Source organism: Meriones unguiculatus, chromosome 2, assembly GCF_030254825.1.
Source record: "Meriones unguiculatus strain TT.TT164.6M chromosome 2, Bangor_MerUng_6.1, whole genome shotgun sequence".
NCBI classification, from domain to species: Eukaryota; Metazoa; Chordata; class Mammalia; order Rodentia; family Muridae; genus Meriones; species Meriones unguiculatus.
In genome coordinates, this window is record NC_083350.1 from 41,599,564 (window position 1) to 41,620,721 (window position 21,158).

At 42.2% G+C, this 21,158-nt stretch overlaps 1 protein-coding gene across 1 annotated transcript in view; it reads right to left on the minus strand.

Annotated features, from left to right (window-relative positions):
- The window catches only part of Lvrn (laeverin), a 57,349-nt gene extending 38,981 nt beyond the window's left edge, over nt 1-18,368 (minus strand). The window contains exons 1-3 of the mRNA XM_021660211.2: nt 17,533-18,368; nt 1,847-1,989; nt 120-259 (exon numbers count right to left, since the gene is read on the minus strand). Coding sequence (XP_021515886.2) covers nt 120-259; nt 1,847-1,989; nt 17,533-18,218 — 969 coding nt within the window. The 5' untranslated portion in view covers nt 18,219-18,368. The remainder of the gene's footprint in view (nt 1-119; nt 260-1,846; nt 1,990-17,532) is intronic.
- Between the last annotated feature and the right edge of the window lie 2,790 nt (nt 18,369-21,158).

Sequence of the window (21,158 nt, forward strand, 5' to 3'; positions counted from 1 at the left end):
TCATTACATCATATTCTGCAAAGCCACATTTCCACGGGACTTGGCAGTGGGACACAGAAGGTGAGAGTAGGTGAACAGCCAGAACATTGCTCCCCATCTGCAGGATCTTCCCTACTCACCTCCTGGCCTCTCTCCGTTCTGCTGACGTGGTCGAAGTCACATATGGTGAGTGCAACCAGGTAAGTTGGCATGCGGGGTGTGGTGTGGAAGGTCGTGACAGTCCATTGGCTTCCATTCACGTCGATTCTTTCAGACTGACCTGGGGGGATGTTTCAGTCCAAATCACTGTAAACGCAGATAACATGCAACCTAGAAACAGCTGTCAACAAGCCATTCCATCCTAATTACTCCCTAGAGTCTGGGTTAAGTTTCTTCTCTCTAAGCCAGCAATGCTACCTCAGGTTACTGTAAACAGTTGTCAAGCCAGGGTGCTGACACAAAGCTAGCAATAAGGATAAAAATGTTAAACCCCCTGAAATAATCACACCGTGACTCAAAAACATGCAAAATTATTATGCCATTCAAAAGCATTTGTGTACATACTGTGCACACATGCACGAATGCATGTTTACAGAGACCAGCACTGAGCATCTTCTTGCTCAATTGTTTTCCATCTTGTCTTTTGAGGAGACAGGGACACTGACTAAACATGGAGTTCCCACGTTCAGCTAGACTGGCTGACCAGCAAGTCCCTGGGGAAGCCCAATCCCTGCCTCCCCAGCACTGAGATGAGAGTTGCCTTCATCCATGCTAGGCTGTTATATGGGTGGCAGAGGTCAAATTTAGATTATCATGCTTACATGGCAAGCATTTATGAACTGAGACATCTCCACAAACCCCAGAACTATTCTAAGGTATTTTCTATTTTAATGATGACTACTCCAGTATTATCATCACCTACTGCATAAATGAATCAAACCATCACACTCTATCCCATAAATCTGTACAATTATTATCATAATTTTAAAATAAATTAAGAGTACATTCAAAGGATGCAAGGACGGGATCTTAGGCAGGCCTAAGTGATCAGCATCCTGAGTGATGAGAGCTTAACCAAATGTCAGACCCATGAGCACTACAACTTTTATCCCCAATCTATATCCTCTCTCTTACCTACTTCTATTTCCTAGCTTAGCACACTTCTCACAACACTTGATCTAGAGCTGCCTGAGTGCAAAGGGAATCAGAAACTGCAGTTCCACCTTTATCAGGTTTTAGAGCAGTCATCATCAGCAGCAGCAGTGATCTGGAAACTAAAGCTAAAATCACAAACTCAGATGGTGGTGAGGGCTAGCCATCTGATGTGTTTATGGGACAGTATACAGTAACACCTAGACTGAGACAGTTCGTGGTGGCTCGGCCCCAGTCAGGAAGAGGCTATTTTTCTCGGCTTTCATTCATTAAAGTCATACAAATACTGCAGGCCCAATGTTAATTGAGTGTGGGCGTTACCAAGGAAATAAAGGTCTCGATTTTTATATGATCTCTCTGGTTCTTTAAAAGTTAGAAACCAATGCAGTCAGGATGAGGAAGTCTCCCAAGGTAAAGGAAATACATCTACGTCTTCGTTCAGACCAACAGCACCAGCCTGTTATCAATCAATAAGGGCCCAGAGTAAGCACTGACTAATGGGCAGGTACACTGTTCGTGTGCAAAGACAGTCTCATGTCCCCAGACTCCCATACAGAAAGAGCAGGGATTTACCTTCTCTAGGGTAAGGGTCAATACTTGTCTCGTGTGACTGCTCTCCACAGTTACAGAAGACGTAAGCCACTGACACTGCCTAGAGAGGCTGACACGCAAGCTAATGTCTTCAGATTTCTACACTATCAGGAGCATTACTTACCTAGCTGTGGCATATTGGAAAGAGCCACATACTCAGGGTGATGAATAATTGTAATATTAAAAGTTGCCTTCAGAGCTGGCTCATCAAAACAGGGGAAAACATTCCTGGCAAATGTTGGTTCCATTTGAGATGCAATCAGGGCTCTGAAATACATTTTGGAGAAAAAAAACATTTAGTTTTGTCTTCGATCAATGGAAGCAAATGCACACACACACACACACACACACACACACACACACACACACACTAATTCCTACTACATCTTAGGGTTCTATAAGACCTAAAATAAAAATGATCTCTGTAATTTTCAGCCATGAAATATTTTTTCTCTTTTATAAACAACACAGGAACAAACACAAACATGGAATGTCGGTCTTTGGAAAAGTAGGAAGGCTTCTTTGAGAATAGTTTGTTGCTTTCATCTGTCACCAAAGGGTGAGCCAGTCTGAAGAATGTCCATGTTTTTTCTTTCTCAAATGTTTTTTCTTCTTTCTAATTGAAAACTTACAGTTCTATTTTGGACACCTCTGGGGGTAAACCATATGGTACAGGCCAACTGAACATTATGTCCTTTGGTTACACAGATAGATTTGTCACAGCCCTACTGCGGTTTCTCCTACTCCCATGGAAAAATACAAAGAATACCACGTTGCCATGATGCACTGGAGATTTGTGGCAGAAAGCTGAGGGACAAACCCCATGATGTCAGGTTCACTTCAGTCACATCCTGCATGAGTGTCTAATGAGCAAGAGTCTCAGCAAACAGCTTTTTCCTCAGTCTTGTTATTTCACTTACCAGGGCTCAGTGACCTGGGAACCTGGCTGTGGAGGACAATGGTGAATGTGAACTTCCATTTCAAATGAGGTCCTTACCATCTGTCCTACGTTGACTCTTGCTTCAGGCCCAATTCATAGATAAATAAAGCCAAACCAACACAAATATCTTGAGAGTGCCTGTTTCACCCACTCCTCACCGCTGCAAATTTCTCTTCCACTACAAAGAACCTTTTTTCTTACATAAAATATTTTACACAGCTCTAAGGGAGACGTACAAGTAGTTGAGACATTCAGAAACCTCTCTAAAAAAAAAAAATTAGAGGCTATCTCACAAACAGCCCATAGAAGATGTCCAAACTTTACTGTGCCAAAGCTATAATTTGCAACCAGGCTGTTTTGTCCTGGTTGTTCCCCACCCCCCCGTTTTATTATAGCCTTGCTTGTGCAGGCTGGAGGAAGCCTGTGGTTCCACAGTAGCCAATTTGGCTACAAGACCTGGTCATTCTGCTACCAACTGAACCGTTCTGGGCAAGTCACATAATGGGGTTTGAGCCTCAGTTCTTTATGTGGAAAATATGACACTCTGAATTGCTACATGAGCTCACATATTATGTCACATATTATTAGTGAGCAACGTAACAACAAATCTCCTGTGGTCCCTATGTCTTCCGGCCTGACATGTCATACTCTATACTGATGACATAATCACATGTGTTCCCTATATCTTCAACCTGACAAGTCATACTGAATACTGATGATGTTCAGAAGAAACCTGAGAGTCATTAAGGTACAGGTGGGTTGATTTTCATTAGTGTTAAGCTCAGTTCCAAAGTTGCCAGAATTATACCTGATCACAAACAGAATACAGAATACAGAATACATCATTCTTCCCCCGATTAGAACCTACTAGAAACTAGGGGATTCTGTCTTTTTTCTTTTCTTTTTTTTTTTTTGTTTTTATTTTTTTGTTTGTTTGTTTTTTTAACTTGTGTTGTTTAGAAGACTGACTTCACAGCAGTTGAATAAGCATTTGTTCAGCTTTGGGGTTGCTATAACATGTAGGCAGCTTTATTAATATATACAAAAGACTTTAAGGAGTTTTGCAGTGTGTATTAGAGGCAAAATTGCCTGTTGTATGATTTGGGTTGCTGTGTTTGAGAGGAGATACAACGAAACAACATTGAACAGGGAATTCAGTCACCTGAGTTCTTCTCTGAGATGAAGGGAATAAAAAAAATTTTTTTAAGCCCTGTAACTTTAAGAAAGGTGCTTAAAAGTCTCTACAGATTTCCATAGAATGTGTGGGTGGGTTAGTTGATCTTAATGGCCACTTAGATGATGATTGGGGGTGGGTGAAAAAGAGGACTAAATATACCTAACAAGATGTAGACCAAGCCTATGAGGTGGCTGTGATTAAGTCACCTGGGGTTGGGAGGAGAGATCCCCTCAAGAGGATCCACCCCTGAAAGTGTAACATTCTCTGAACAGACGGCGACATATGAGTACCAAACCCAAAGTATGAAGTGAAAAGGCACATTGCATCATAGAGTTCACCTTCAGATACCCGAAAGCCAAACACTGAGCAAAGTACACGGGAAAAGAAGTTTGACAGCATCTCCTCTGCCATGACTTCACAAAGTTTAAGAATCTCAAGGAGGTTGCAAGATGGGGCCACAGGAAGAACATCAGACTCTTAGTGGAAGCAGGATGGATTTAGTTATAAGCGGTGAACTGCAGCTTAGAGAGTTGCCATGTTAACGAACCAAACCCAGAGTAAATAGTCCAAGTCCATGATTTAAGTCTCCTGATAAATGAAAGAAAGATAATTCTCGTTTGGTTTTCTGCAACTATTTCCCTGCCCAGTTTTATACAAACAGTTGGAGGAAAAAAAAAATTCCTACAATTCACAGCTCTTGATTTTCTTTTTTTTTTCGGTTTTTCAAAACAGGGTTTTTCTGTGTAGTCTTGCCTGTCCTAAACTCTCTTTGTAGACCAGGCTAGCTTCAAACTCACAGAGATCCTCCTGCCTCTGCCTCCCAAGTGCTAGGATTAAAGGATGGTGCCAGCATGCCCAGCTTGGCTCTCAACGTTAACTACAAAAGCCAGAGGCAAGCAGCAGCTACGTGACTTCGCTGCACCACATCTGAGAATCTCACAGTGAGTGTCTTCACCCTAAGAATGCCACTGTCTCTTCCCTTCAGGTTTCACAGAACTATGCTGTCCTACAAGCCTGTGTTTGAGTAGTCAGCTGGGGAGGGAGTTACTGCAGGGAAATTTGCCTGCTAGTGGCTCAGCATTGTAGAATGTCTTCCCCTTCCTCTTGTCTTTGGTCTAGAATCGTGTCCTCACCACTCTCTGAGGCTAGAAGAGCTCTTTGTGACCAAGATCCCTGTCGTGCACTTGGAGAGTGAATCCATTTCCACAGAAAAGATCTCAGTTGCATGCACTCAGGAAATCACTTCTTTCCAAATTACTTTATGAACTCCGGATGCGTGCATATTCTGTCGACAAATGCTAAATAGCAGAGCTGCTCAGAGATTAAGCAAAATTCTTCAAGAGTTATGATACACCAGTCTTTAAATATTTTCATACAACACACACCCAGAAATCAAAATGTTTAGTAGAGCCAGATGTTAAACCATTGGACTGTGGTTCAACAATTGTCCCATGAATCATGTTTGTTTATTACTTGTGTAACAGGATCTGAAAGCTATAGTCTCCACCAGGCAACAAAATTAAATAGCTGCAAATTTTTTTAAAAAAAGATGCCAAATTAGATTAAATTCTTCAAAGTAAATGGCCTTGAGATTAGGCGGTCCCTCTTTGGGCAGCTCAAACATAGGAGGACACAGGAGAGCCAGGGAGTGAAGATGAGCCAGAGAAAGGAACTTTTAGCAGGCGGTGGGTGGTATTTGCCAAACTTCACGTGCTGTCAGGGAGTTGGAGGAAAGCACCTGGCTCTACCCTTGGGCTAGTGAGACTCTAAGAAAAAAAGCATGACTGTTTCCCAAGGCTGAAAGTAACTGAAACGGACCCAGAGCCAGGTCTCTGTTCCTGCCCACTGGGACCTAAGAGGTGATGAACAGCTGGCTGCTTTGGAGGCAGAGCCAGAAGAATGCTGCTGCCTCCTGATGCATGGCAGTCCTAAGCAAGGGAAGGATAAGCACCCTTCACTAGATCTTTGGGGTCCAAGACACTGTGAGCCATAATGGGTACTTAATGGGTCCTATCCAATAGAACCACCTGGAAAGAGGATGAAGCAGCTTAAGGACCCACTCCCTGATTCCTACACAAAAGAGCCAGTGATATCAGAAACCACCTAAGCAGAGCAATAAAATAATCCCCGGCTAAGTGAAGGGACATATCGGAGAAAGACAAATGACAAGAAAGTCAGAAAGTGTCAAAAGGGATACAGGTGCTAGGGAAATGGGTCATCTGCTAGGCTAGAGTGAGCAAATGGCAACAAGACTAGTTCCAGTAACAAGTATGTATTATATAACCTCTTCTTTATGGTACCTGTCTCACCAGACTCCCCTGATGTCGGACCAGCAGCTCTTAAGATGGACAAGAAGGAGTGGAAGCATGACGTCAGGAGATGGATAATTGCACCTGCCCGACTGAGATATCAGCTATAAATCAGGTCCTGGAGCCGGGAGGAAGAATGCAGGGGGAGAGTGGAGCATTAACAATAAACACATTTACTGTTGTAGTAACCAGAGCCGGCTTTTCTCATCTTCTGTCAATATTTATGACCTAGTCATTGTCAATAATTTGACACCAAAGAATAAGCATGGAAATTCATGGGCTTCATGATGGGAAAAGTTAGAATCATAACTCCATACACAAAACAGTAAAGAAGAGTGGGGAAATCAAAGCTGTTTCTACGCATGGAGGTGTGCTTTCATGATATGCTAACCACATTTGTTTTCAAAAGATATGGGATGGCTAGCAAAATCACCTCCCAGAGAAACCATTTGTCACATGGAATATGAGTTCAACAACAATGAATTGACCTCCTCCTTCCCTCTACATAAACACCATATGCCTGGTACTACAGTTCACTGACCTTGTTTTGAGACATGCGAATTCTTTCCCACTATTGCTCAATTTTCCATTTTGAGAGTGTGTCATACGCTAGGCATTGTGTCAGATTTCTTAGCATAGAAAGCAACTTCAAGGAAGTCTTTAAAAATCGGGTGTTTTCACTCTACCTGATTATGATCGTGTTATTAGCTCCTTTGTCTGACCTCAATAAAGATCTGAATTTTCTAAAACTTTTCTGTAAATTCCTTCCCTGGAACTTTCTCACTCCCTTTCTCTAAATTTCTCCCAGCTACTTCTTATCTTTTATCAGGTGAATGCCATGATCAAAAATGCAAGAATATCCCTAAGAATTCAAGATCATGATTGTCTATTTGTTCTAGTTAAATTAAAAGGTAGGACCAGTGAGGTGGCTCAGTGGGTTAAGACATTAGCCGCCAAGCCATACGACTTTAGTTTTATACCCAGGACGCATAGGTAGGAGAAAGACAACTCCCAGAAACTGTCCCCTGCATTGCATACCACAAACATGTGCACAGAGTAAAGAAATGAAATTTAAAAAAAAAAGTCAAATAACTTAAAAGTAAAAAAGAACTTATAGAGGCCTGTTATCTTAATTTACCGATATGTGATCCTTCATTCCCAGGGAACTTAGAACAAGTTAAGAGACACCAGAATCAATGCTTCCACTTCCATATTTTTAAGGTATGAAATAATTGGAACTAAGTATAGTAATGCATGTTTATGAATAAAACCTTTATAAATGTAATTTTTTTTTGAGACTGGGTCTCACTACATAAACCCAGTTGGCCTTGAACTTACAGAGATATGCCTACCTCTGCCTCCTCGGTGTTGTGATTGAAAGCATGTACCACACACCTAGCTCTGAAAGCTAGTTAAAGAAGACTTAAGTAAGTGGAAGAGTTAGGAAGATAATGTCTGAGTAGTAAAGTAAAAACTCCCTGGTATAGAAACAGTTGTAGAGTGGTTCTCAGCCAGCTTAAAATCAAGGCTCAAGAAGTCCAAAGGGGGTAAGATGATCAATCCTCAGTCAGAAAGACAAACGGGATGGATATTGGAAGAAGGAGAAAACAGGAAACTGGACAGGAACCTACCACAGAGGCCTCTGAAAGACTCTACCCAGCAGTACATCAAAGCAGATGCTGAGACTCATAACCAAATTTGGGCAGAATGCAAGGAATCATGAAAGAAGGGGGAGTTAGTAAGACCTAGAGAGGACAGGAACTCCACTAGAAGAGCAACGGAACCAAAATATCTCGGCAAAAGGGTCTTTTCTGAGACTGATATTCCAACCAAGGACCATTCATGGATATAACCTAGAACCCCTGCTCAGATATAGCTAAGATGGCAGCTCAGTATCCAAGTGGGTACCCTAGTAAGGGGAACACGGACTGTCTATGACATGAACTCAGTGGCTGGCTCTTTGACCACCCCACCCCTGGAGGGAGGAGCAGCCTTGCCAGGCCACAGAGGAGGACAATGCAGCCAGTCCTGATGAGATCTGATAAACTAGGTCAGATGGAAGGGGAAGAGGACCTCCCCTATCAGTGGACTTGGAGATGGGCATGGGAGGAGATGAGGGAGGGAGGGTGAGATTGGGAGGGAATGAGCGAGGGGGCTATAGCTGGGATACAAAGTGAATAAACTGTAATTAATATTTTTTAAAAAAGGAAAAAAAAAAAAAACAAGTCCAAAGAGACTGCCAAGTAACTCCTGAATCTGTCTAAGTGAGATAAATGCAGCAAAAACTAGCACCCTTGTGTAAATGGTTAAAAGAGGCTTACCAGTACCAAGTGTTGGCAAAGAAATGGAGCAACTAGAATTCTTTGATACTATTGATGAAAATTGCAGGTGGTCAATGCCTGGGAAAATAACTTCTTAGATTCTTCAAACATCTACCTACCATGCAATCCAGCCATTCTACCTTTGATATAGTACTTACTCAAAGGAGGTAAATTTACATAAAGATTTGTATGTGGATATTTCCGGAAGATTTCTTTGTAAAAGTCACATACTGGAAATAATCTAAACATCTTGTAATAAGTGTGTTTGAGAACAAATGGAAACTCATTTTTAATATTACAATGTGCAAGTTAAAAACAAAAGGACAGTAAAAGATACATTGTGGAAACATCAGGCATTGGAAAGCAGAGTAGGAAGAGCTGGAGAAGGCTGGTGTAGAATGGGTCTTGCCCTGAACAGTTTTTCAAAAACTGTTGTGGTTGGTTCAAGTCGAACCTGGTATTTCTGATGAAGGTCTGAATGTCATTAGGAGTTCATTTCCTGAGGGTTAAATTTCAAGAACTCTCTCTGGTGCGTGGAGAGATGGCTCAGTGGTTAAGAGCACTTGCTACATCCACATAGTGACCCACAACCACCAGTAACTGCAGCTCCAGGGGTTCTAGCACCCCCTCAGGCCTCCACGAGAATCACTCACTCATGGTTCATGGACTTAATGCACGCAAAACATTTGAACACACAATGAAAATAAATAAATCCTTTTTTAAAGGCGGTCTTCAAACTTCTGTTTATACTACAACAGAGGGAAGTGACCAGAGCAGTTGGTACTGTTTTATTGTTTTCCTCTGTGCACACCTGCAATTCCAGCACTTGGGAAGGTGAGGTGGGAGGATAGTGACTTGGAGGCCAGTTTGGACTGAACAGCAGGAGCCTATGTCAAAACAATTATTTTTTTAAAAAATTACGCAGGCCTCTATCTTTATCTTACACAGGTCTTGCAAGCAGTCAGTGAAGATGTAGTTATAAAAACTGCCATAACAGTTAGAATATCACCGTACTGAAGTGACTTCAGGTGAGCCTGCTGATTCAATAGAGGTTAGTGATACAAACAAGGTTTAAAGGGAGGGGCAAGTTCATCTTCAAGGAAGAAGAAACAGAACGTGATTCCCAGGATTTTTAGACTAGTGGGACTACCTTTACCCTCAGGAGAGTATTTCATAAAGGGTTTCCTTGTTTCCTTAAAATAGCCAGAGTCAAGTTGTAGCTCCTGAGAATGCATGATTGATTCATGTAGTACATACTAGGAAAGAAAAGAAAAACCACAGACTGTAATGATGAAGCAGCCATCACTGACTGAACAAACAGGAACAGATAGGAACACAATATAGGCCTTCTGCAATGGCTTCCAAAGATCATAAGCCCTTGTACAAAGTAGAGTTAGTAGCACAATGTTTTATGGAGTTCTTGACAAATGCTTAGATGCAGTGATGAAGCGGAATGCTAATAACTCAGTCATTGTGCTGAGTGGTGAGGTACTGATTTAAGCTATCACCAAAATTTACTTTCTAGAACTCAGAAAACAAACTGTTTGTTACAGTTTGTGTAAAACAAACTGTCTTAAACCAATTTCTTCACACTCTGGAATCAATATTTTCATTCATGACACAGGGAAAAAAAATGCAAACTCATTAATTAGAGGGCGGGCCTTTATTGATACTGTAAGTCAAGTGTGTTCCAGGGAAAAGGCTGCTCAAAATCCACATTTCTTTTCAAGACTAGCTCTTCAGGATAAGAAATCGAAGACACATCTTTCTGCTTCCAGATGTCATCATGAAAATAGGAAAGAAAAAGAAAACAATTTCTCACAAAGCTAAACTAAAGAATGAATCCACTTGAGAATTCCACCAAACATTTCAAGAGTTTGTTTTCTTTGGGGGAGGATTCTGTAGATCCTCTATCCTGAAAGAGTCCCGAGTCTTTGGGGAGGATTCTGTAAATCCTCCATTCTGGAAGAGTTCCTAGTCTTTGGAGAGGATTCTGTGGACCCTCTTATTTGCTCCTCAGTGCTAATTTTGTTACAGACCTTCAGAATAAAATTTTCTAAGAAATTAAAGAATAGAACTCACAAAAGCAGATGTAGACCCAATTAGAGGAAATTGTGGGGTTTTAGTTTTTTAGATATCTGTAGTTTAGGGCTGCTGTTATTTACAGAAGGGCTATGCCTTGTATTACTAGTTTATAATGCTTACCAGTATATGTAGTAGATTTTTGACAATAACCTTTTATTTTCCAGCTCTTATGAACCAAGACCAATTAATGCCTATCAGATAGCTACATTATCACAAAATAAAAGAGCTAATTCTTATCATAATTTCTATGATAAAAACTTATAATTATTAGTTTTTTAAAAATCTCAATTCTGTGGATATGTTAACAGTCTATCCAATGAAATAAAATCCATGCACAGAGGCTATCTGGAGGACATAGAAATGTAGTCACAGTCCCCCCCACCCACCCAAAAGCACTTGGGCAATATCTTGAGTTATAAGCTGTAGTGGTTACTGTACTTGTAGCATGATATAATACTTGACAAATGGCTTTGGGAAGAAGAGATTACCTTTGCTCATGGTTTAAGAGTAGAGCCCATTGTGTTTAGGAAGGCTTGGCAGTCAGAATGGCTCTAGCTGTGACTAAAGGAGTGGAAGGCATTTGACCACATCACATATATAACCAGGAAGCAGAAAGAGACAAATGCTGATGTTCCACTGGTTTTCTCCTTTGTATTCAGTCTGGAAACCCAGATTATGGGATGGTGCATAAGACAGTCTTACCTCATGTAAGACTGTCTGAAAGACATATACACATGAATGTTTCCTAGGAGTTTCCCAGCCCAGACAGGCTGAAGTTTAACAAGTACACAAGCTAAGGGCTACTTCAAACCAGATGTAATTCCTGTTTTAGGAAATGGTTGACAATACAGAATATGTGGATTATTAAACCAGACATGTTCTCAAACATGAAAGTAAGTTTGACATTGCAGCACTGCAAATGGCAATGTGTGCCAGAGATGATAAAACGTCAGATGGAGTTGAAAATAAAGATTGTTGACTAACCATCTATTCATCTACCATTTGTCAATCTATAACCTATTTTTATATCCATATACTATCTATCAATAATCTATGTATGCACATATCTACCTATTATCTGTCATCTATCTATATCATTATCTATCATCTCTATATATCTACATATCTATCATTTATCTGTGTATTTGTATATCTATCTATTTATCTATCTATCTGTCTATCTATATATCTATCATCTGTCTGTCTATATTGGGCCTGCCATAATGAGCTGGATAGCATCCCAATATTTAAAGATGTTTTTGACAAGATGTGTGGAGTTATTAATGCATATTTTGACACCATCATGAAACAACTAAACACCAATTTTCTTCCAAGTGACTCTTACGTGATGTCATAACAGATAAAACCAGGGCAAAATACCATCCAACTATAGGTCAGAATAATGAATTTTAGTATAACAAAGAATGAAATGTATATTCAGTGATAAGGTTTTATATTGTGAGCAAATGTTGAGAAACTATCAATGATCAAGTGTAGGTGTGTTTTAAAGAATAGTATGTATGGATATATGAAGAGTGTTAAAATGATTTCTCTTTGAATATATAGTATGAATCTCAATTTGCATTAAAATTGAGCCAACATTATTTCACACACATGTTCATATATAAAAATGTGTCAGTCTTCTATAAAGGTAGATACTAAAAATAATTATAAACGTGTAAACATGCTGCCTTTTGTACTACTTTTGTTAAAAATGTTAAATATTAAATATTAACATATTAAAAATGTTTACTTTTGTCTGCCATTTAATGACTGTTGATAGATGAAGAATAAATCTTCCTCAGACATGAAAAAAAAGAAAATAGGAAAGGAAGAGGAGAATTTTTGAGAAGAGAAGAGTTCTCCTATTCTCATGTAATTGCATTTTCTGGTCTGGTGTGACCTGTGAGCCATTCCTTTACAAGAACCATGACTCTGTGTTTCCCAATGATGCTAAGATCCTCTTCTGGGGTCCTAGGTGTTCAGCTGCTCACCTGAGCCTGGTTAACCTCCCTTTGAAGCTGTCTTGGACAGTCACTTCTATGGTATCCACCACAATGGTTATTTTCATTCTTGGCATGGTGTAGCGATGCAGCCAGTACCCTCTACCTTCTAGATAACCTCATACTGCTAATGGATCACAAGAACCACTTTCATTGTTAGGGCCCATGACCTAAGACACTTCTGTTCTGTGAATTAGAAGACACATTTGTAGTGTCAGGCTAACAAGGCCCCAGTGGAATTGCCTTGCCTCTGTTCCTACATAGATGAATCTGTTCTCAAGGTCAGTCTACAGTCAATATGGAGGATACAAACACTCTTTCTCCCTTGGCTCTGGTAGGGACAGTTCTAAGGTATAGCTCTGTCTCCAGAGCTTTTCTTGATAGGGCTTCATCTGACCTCATATCCTATGTTGACTTTTGTCCAAGTCAGTCTCCCCTGGTCTACATCTTTTCTTTCTCTGGGAACACTTTCCAAGAAATTAATTTCAGGGGACTGGAGAGATGGCTCACAGGTCCTACCTTTCCAGAGGACCTGGGTTTGATTCCCAGCACCAAAATGATCAGCTATCTATAACTCCAGTCCTAGGAGATCAGATGTCCTCTTCTAGCTTCCATAGACACCAGGCAAGCACATGGGCACAGACATATATGCAAGCAAAACATGCATACACATAAAATAAAGTAATTTTTTAAAAAATTACTTTTACAGGAAGATTTGCTGAGGTCATGCCCTTGTTAAACATAGGTGGTTGGAAAGTCAAGATACTTGCTCGCTTCATCTTCTGCTCTCTATCCTACAAGCCTTTCTCCCTACAGTAAAAAAACTGACCAACCTCACCGTTCAGTAACTCTTAACAAGAAGAGTAGAACATTATGGCTGGATCAATATTCAGAATCAACCAATATACCATGCTTAATTAAGAGGCTAAAGAAAAAAACATATAATCACACAAAATTAATGCAGAAAAGTATTTCATAAAGTTCAACAACCATTCATACAAAAATTATCAAGCAAAATATATAAGGAACTCAAGAAATTATACATCAACAAACCAAATAATCCAAAGTAGGGTAAAAGAGGTAAAGATCTAAAGAAAAGAAAACAAAAATAAATAAATAAATAGATAAGGATCTAAACAGAATTCTCAATAGAGGAATCTCAAATGTCTGAGAAACACTTAAAGAATTGTTCAACACTTTTAGCCATCAGGGAAATGCAAATCAAAATGATTCTGTGAGTCCATCTTTACACCCATCAGAATGGCTAAGTTCAAACAAGTGCCAGAGCATGCTGGTGAGGATGTGGAATACGAGGAATATACTCCATTGTGCTGAGAGTACAAACTTGTACAGACATTTTGTTATCAATATGATTTTTGAGAAATTGGGAATCAATCTACCTCAAGACCCAGCTATACTACTCCTGGGCATATACCCAAAGGACCATCCTTCCACAAGGACACTTGCTCAATTATGTTCATAGCAGCTTTACACATAATAGCCAGGAACTGGAAACAACCCAGATATGCCTCAACAGAAGAATGATAAAGAAAATGTGGTACATTTATACAATGGAGTATATTCAGCTGTTAAAAACAATGACATCATGAAATTTGCAGGCCAATGAAGGGAACTAGAAAATCATCCTGAGTGACATAACCCAGACCCAGAAAGACAAACATGGTATGTACTCACTGATAGTGGATGATAGCTGTACAGTAAAGGATAATCATGTTATAATCTATAGACCGAGAGAGGCTAAGTAACAAGGGAGGCCCAAGGGATGAGACAAGGATCTCCCTGGTAAGAGGAAACAGATTTCACAGGTGGAGTAGAAGTGGGTGAGGATGGGAACAGCAGGGATCAGGTTGTGGGGGTGGAGGGAGAGACAACTGGAACTGGAGGCATTTGGAGGGCAAGGAAAAAACCTAGGGCAATGGAAACTCCCTGGAATCTGAGGGTAACCCTAGCAACCTACAATCTATCCTGCCTGCAAGGTGTGCTGGGGTAAAGGTGGTACAGAACTTGTGGGAGTGACCAACCAATGACTTGTCCAACTTGAAACCCATGCCAGGAGAGTGAGCCCATACCCGACACTGCCTGGAGGGCCAAACCAGAGCCTGGACGGCCCAGAGACCTAGGATAGAACCAAACACAAATGGAAAAAAAAATCAATGAAATGCTGCCTAATGATTGATACTCTGCTCTATTCGCAGACATGAGCCTACCATAGTCATCAATCAGAAAGGCTTCACCCAGCAACTGATGGGAGCAGATGCAGAGAGCCACAGCCAAATATTAGGTGGAACTTGGAGAATCCTGTAGAAAATGGGGAAGAAGGGTTGTAGGAGCCAGAGGGGTCAAGGATAAAACTAGCACACACCCCACAGAATCAACTAAGTGGGGCTCACAGGGACTCACAGAGACTGAACCAAAAGTCAGGGAGCCCGTGTGGGTCTGACCTATGTCCTCCTGAATATGTTATTGGTCGTGTAGCTTAATGTTTTGTGGGACTCCTAATACTGAGAGCAAGGGTGTTTCTGACTCTTTTGCCTGCTTTTGGGACCCTTTTACCCCTGCTAGGTTGCCTCATGCAGACTTAGTAGGAGGAAATGTGCCTAGTCTTATTGTAACTTGATATGCCATGTTTGGCTGATAGTCCTGGGAGGCCTGTCCTTTGGAGGGAAGTAGATCTGGGGAGAGGGAAGGTGGGGGAAGAGCCTGGGAGGGGAGACTGAGGTTAGGAATCAATTATAGAAAAGAATAAATAAGAAAGAAATAATGGAAAAGAACAGAATGTCCTCAACTCGATAACTTATATAACATCTGTACCATCTTGTGAAACTAAAACTCCACACCCATTAATTGAAAACTCTGTGGCTGGAGAGATGGCTCAGAGGTTAAGAGCATTGTCTGTTTGTTCTTCCAAAGGTCTTGAGTTCAATTCAGCAATCATATGGTGGCTCACAACCATCTATAATGATATCTACTGCCCTATTCTGGCATGTAGGTACACATGCAGTCAGAGTACTGTATAAATAATAAAAACAAATAAGAGAAGAACGAAAGAGAGAAAGATAAAAGAAAGAAAGAGAAACCCCTCATACTCCTCCAGGCCCTTGCATTTTCCTATATGGCAACCTTCTTAGACTCCTATATACTAGAACTTGGCAGTTCCTATGTTTGGATAACAAGGAGCCTAGGTTAATCTGACCTACCTCTAGCAGGCACCACAGCTCATGCTGTGTGCTAGTCACTGTAGTCACTAATAGGTAAATCTACTGTCTCATCTCATTGTCACAGTGTTCTAAAGATGACTGTTAATTGTATTTATTTCAGGAATGGAGGAAGAGACTCCCTGGTTCTGAGACAGGCCCAGCCGACACAGTTTGTTTTCAAACCCAGGGCCTGGTCAGCTCTCACGGTCACTAGGCTACCAGCCATCATTCTGTCCATGTTCTTTGTGACCCTGGCTTCAAGCATGTTTATGTTTTGGAAGACAAAAACAGCAGAAGAGCTTGCTGGCAATAGCTCTTCAGAAACCCAATTCTAGAATTCTCTCTGGGCTTTAATGTTCTGAAAATCTGGTTCCTCTTGAATGGCACAATAGGAAAAAGGGACAGGGACTCTCCCTTCCCAGATTAGCTTGCCTGGGACAGAGCCCCATCGGGACAGAGAGAAGGAAGGAAGGGCCAGAGATCTGTGGACAGTAAAAACCTCTGGCAGGCGTGCTCTGCTTTTCAGCTCTTTCCTCTGCAGGGCAAAGGCACAGTTATGTGTAGTGTAACTTGGTTCACACATCATTCTTAAGAAAAATTTTCCAGTTTTTCAAGAATTAATGCACTGACAAAGGAGAGCCAAGCACATTGTCCTTTGAAAGCTAAAACTGCATACCCACTAAAGGGCCTCCTTAAACTTTAAGACCTTTGGAACTTTGAAAAACTTGTAAGAGGTGGTTTAACACGTACTAGGATGTAGTTCCAGCACCTCCCGCCCCAGCATCTAAGAGACTTTTCTGTAATAAATGGCCAAGTCCATAAAGTTGTGCAGACTGCAAATGTTCCTCCAACATGTGAATGAAGGGAGTTATCATCCAGTTCTCACAATATTGGCAGGTTTTCAGAAGTGGTCCTCAGAGTACTGCAAGAAAAGATTCTTGAGCAGTGGCTGGAAATGCCTCTTGTCAGAGACATTATCGCCAGTAAAAAAAGATCACACGTAGAGTTACATGGGCTTTCGAATCCCAGCAGAGGCATTCCACAAGTCTGGCTCAGAACCTCGATAGAACGGGCCAGTAGCCACAAATTGCCGGCAAAAGGAGATGAGGGTCCTAACAGCACTGGGGCAGATAAATAAATTGCTATTTTGAAGTAAATAAACAAATGAGCAGAAAAGGATATGGGAACAAACAACCCTGCTCTGGATACATTTGTAGGTCCACAGCTCTCTGGCTTGGGTTGAGCAAAGCTGAGAGTCCAGTGCCCTGCTAGCAGAGCATCTTAGGCATCTCTTCTACTTTCTTCAGCTTAAAGGCCAGAAGCACTGACTGGTTCTGCTCCCTTTGGTGAGGAGTGGGTTCAAACAGCTGTATTCCTAGGGAGCACTTGGATATTAGCAGTTCTTGTGGATCCAAGCACCAATCTTTAAGAAGGGAAGCATTTGTTTAGAGCTAACTTTGTTTAGGGCTAAAATGTTCAGGAGAGAAAAAGGCTTTCTTAAAATAGCAACAAAAGTGATAAACTCCTGATGTGAAAACAACTTCAATGCAGGCAAATTAGGCCAGCAGAAATAGGGAGGAGGGGCCTGGGTCACAAATGTCTTTATTCCTAGCAGAGTTTCAGAGGAGGGGGAAAGAAGGAAGCCTTTGCCTTTGGCTCTGGGAAAGGAGAAAATGTTTTTCTCGGGACAGAAGATGCATCAGACAAATGAACACCGAGGACGGGGATGCATGCGGGACTGCGCCACCAGCCCTTACCTGAGCTCATCCTGATCAGTGTAGAGGTTCAGGAAAAGCCCCTCTGAGAATTCCTGAAGAACCTGGCCAGAGAAATCGAAATGCAGCTCATACGTGCTACCTGGCCCCAAGGCCTGGGCCAGCTCCAGCACCACATACTGCATGTCGCGCGCGAACCACGCATTGTCCACCAGCACCTTGCCGACAGTGGCGTTTCTAGTGTCCAGGGCCAAGGGACCCCACACTTCCACTTGCTGGAAATTGAGCAAGAAGCTGTGCAGCAACAGTCTCGAGGTGGCCACTGTGCAGCGCGCAGTGATGTTCACGCGACCCGTGAAGGTCAAATTCGGTGTGCACCCGTCTTCTGGCCGGAGCCGAGGCCACAACTCCAGATCGTAGTGAAGAGGGACAAGCCAGGGCGGCAGGCGGAGATGATCCCAGGGCCCCGACGGTGGACGCCAGTCTTGCGGGGTGGTGGCCACCTTTGGCTCACGTGCAGTCTCTGGTGTCCGGGTCGGTGGCGTCCGGTCCTGGCCACTAGGAGGAGATAAGTCGAGACAATGCTGCTCCGAAGGCTGGACGCGCGCGCAGTTGCCATACAGGGCAGCCAGAACCACTAGCACCAGCAGGAGCACAGCCGTCAGTCCCGCCAGCAGCAGGGCCAGTCTGCGGCTCACATAGATGCCGGAGCTGAAAGGTGTGCTCATGGCCGGATTCTAGGGTGGGCGAGTCGGGGGACAGAGGCAGCAGATCAAACCCCGGATGGGATGCGCAGCGATGGGACCCCCGCCCAGTTCCTCTCTTGTACTGTCCCTCCTCTTCCAGGAGCCTGAGAGGGTTGAGACTGAAGAAGGCGACTGGGACCATGGTTTTCCCCTCCCCTAACCAGATCCAGATCCCTGCCTACCTACCCCCGCCCCACCAGAGACTAGGAGGAAGGGCGGACCCCTCACCAGAGAGCGCGCCCCGTTGGTCCTTGCAGGGAAATACTGTCAAACTAAGCTCTGTGTGACATCGACGGCCGTTTTCGGTTTTTGCTTTGTTTCGGAGAGGGGCGACGTTTGTTTGGTTTGGTCTGGTTTTTATTTGAGTGGGACTGGCTGGAATGTGAGCTGTCAGGTGCAGGTAAGGCTCCTGAGGGACGGGGTGGGCTGCGGTTTTGAAGACACTCTCCGAACTGAGTCCGCAGAGTGACCACGCCGCAGCAGCAAACATCTGAACCGAAGGTGGTGTCTCCCAGTCGCCTGCAGATTAAAACGGGTAGAAACGCTGCTCGGGCAGCAAGTGTGAGCTTGGAAGTTTTGCTGGAGTTGGGGACCAAAATCAAAGCAAAGCAAACAAACAAAACCAGGAAACGGGGAGCAATGCCTAGCTAGTGGAAAGGAGGGAAGCTAGGGGACCGCAGCCTCCGCTTAGGTCCGCAGCTTTGACAGGAGCGAGGTTTGGCTCTGTGCTTCCCCACAAGGAAAAGGGAACTCCTGCTTATAAAATTAGATCATTTTTTTTTATTTTTTATTTTTTATTTTTATTTTTTTTTAATTAGATCATTTTAAGCAAAGAAGATAAAGAGACCTCTCCCCACCCAGAAACCAGGGAGCTGAACTGTTTTCTGGCGGTGCCCTGATTTGAGAGTTCTTTGGCACGCCAGGCATCTGTTTGCTATTTGGCCGGTGTGCCTGGTCGGGTTCTCCGCCAGAGCACTAAGTCCTGCTCTGGGTCTACAGACACGCTGCTGGGCGCATTGGGAAACCATGATTAAGAGCTGCTGAAGGCAGATACATTTCAGAGTATCCCGTCTTTAACTGTCTTCTTTTTCCCTCCAGAACCATTGAGAGAAAAGCTTTTGCTTGGCAGCTGTAACCAACCAAGGATTAGCATTCCTGTTTTGCCCTTAATTCTTCCAATGATGAAATCCTTTCAGCTGAGGGTGGACTGCAGTGAACCTCACGGGAAATGGGTGTTTACTCTCTCCTCCAACCGAATTCAGTCACATCAGCACCATAAAACGGGGAAGTGGATGGAAGTCAGCTTGACAGTAAGCTCAGAAAGATGCCCTGTCATCTGTGGACAAGTCTCCCGCTCCTTGGTTAGGTTTCCTCCTTCAGCAAAGAAAAATCGTGGTTAAAAAATCATTTTAAACACGTGCCTGATTCTCAGAAGATCTGTCTATACCTTCACAGTTACACTGCTGGAATCTGATGAAAGTTCACAGCAGGCCCTCTGGGTTTAAGTCATGAGATGGAAATTGTGATTGAGCTAGTTAATTGATCAACTAATAAATCAACTAATAAACCTTGGGTTTACTTTCCCATTTCTCCCTCTCACCCCTACTGTGGGCTGAACAAGAACTTATCTTGATCACTTCTGCAGCCTACTGTGGTGGCTAAGGCAGAACTACCAGAAATACCTGGGTAAGATTAGAGAGGATGTTTTAGTAATACACACACATACAGAGAGAGAGAGAGAGAGATGAGACAGAGAGACAGAGACAGAGAGAGACAGAGACAGAGAAATACAGAGGCAGACAGAAACAGAGAAATGGGCAAAGACAGACAGAGAAAGATGGAGAGACAGAGATAGAGATACACAAAGAAACAGGGAGAGACAAACAGATCAAACAGAGGGACAGAGAGAGGACAGACACAGTGAGGCAGAGAGACAGAAACAGATAAAGATGAAAGAAAGAGATGGAGAGACATACAAAGACACACAGAGAGAGAAGACAGAGAAATGCAGACAGACAAAGACAGTGATAGAGAATCCTAGGATTATAGGCATAGACACAGTGGCCACTTCCTTCTAATTTGTATGTGCATATTCTATAGCTCTTTCTTTGAGGTTATTATTTGAATATTCCTAAGTGATATCAATGTTCTCAATTTATATCAACTTAATTGCAAAGACTACAAAGATTTCTGGTCCTATTTAGTGCTACCCATATCTTCAATCCATTTTATAAGTTACATCTTTATATGTGTAAAATAAGACAAAACTTTATATTAAAAAAAGCAGTGAAATTGAAGCAATACTTCAAAATCTCCCAACAGAAAAAGTTCCAGTCCACATGGATTCACTGGGGGCTTTGATCGGAATCTCAAAGAACTAACAGTAGAGTATCAAACTGTTCTAGAAATTAAGAAGGGAAAGAACAATCCCAAAATATTTTATGAAGTTAGTATTAACCTGATACAAACACTAGATGAAAGCACAACAGCAAGGGAAAATGAAACTGAAGTCCAATCTTCTTGATCAACACAGATGCAAAAATTCTCAACAAAATACTACAGCCTGAGCTCAAGAGCACATCAAACAGATGATTCACCATGATCTAGATCACGTTATTCCAGAGGTCTGGGGAGGGTTCAATGTGTATAAATCAGAAAATATTACAAATTATGTAAATGGATTCAGGATACAGATTCAAGGTAATCATAAACAAAATTTTTCAAATAGAAAAAAATTAAAATTATGAAATACAGAAAAATCTGGGTAGATAAAAGCAATCTTGAGCAAAAAGAATGGTGGTGGACATATCACCTGTGGGGATCAGGAACCGAGGGGACTTGGGGTGAGTGGCCCCACACAGAGAGCCCACACAGAATCTCGGGAATCGGAGTCCTGAGACCAGAGTCAAAGGTACAGATCTA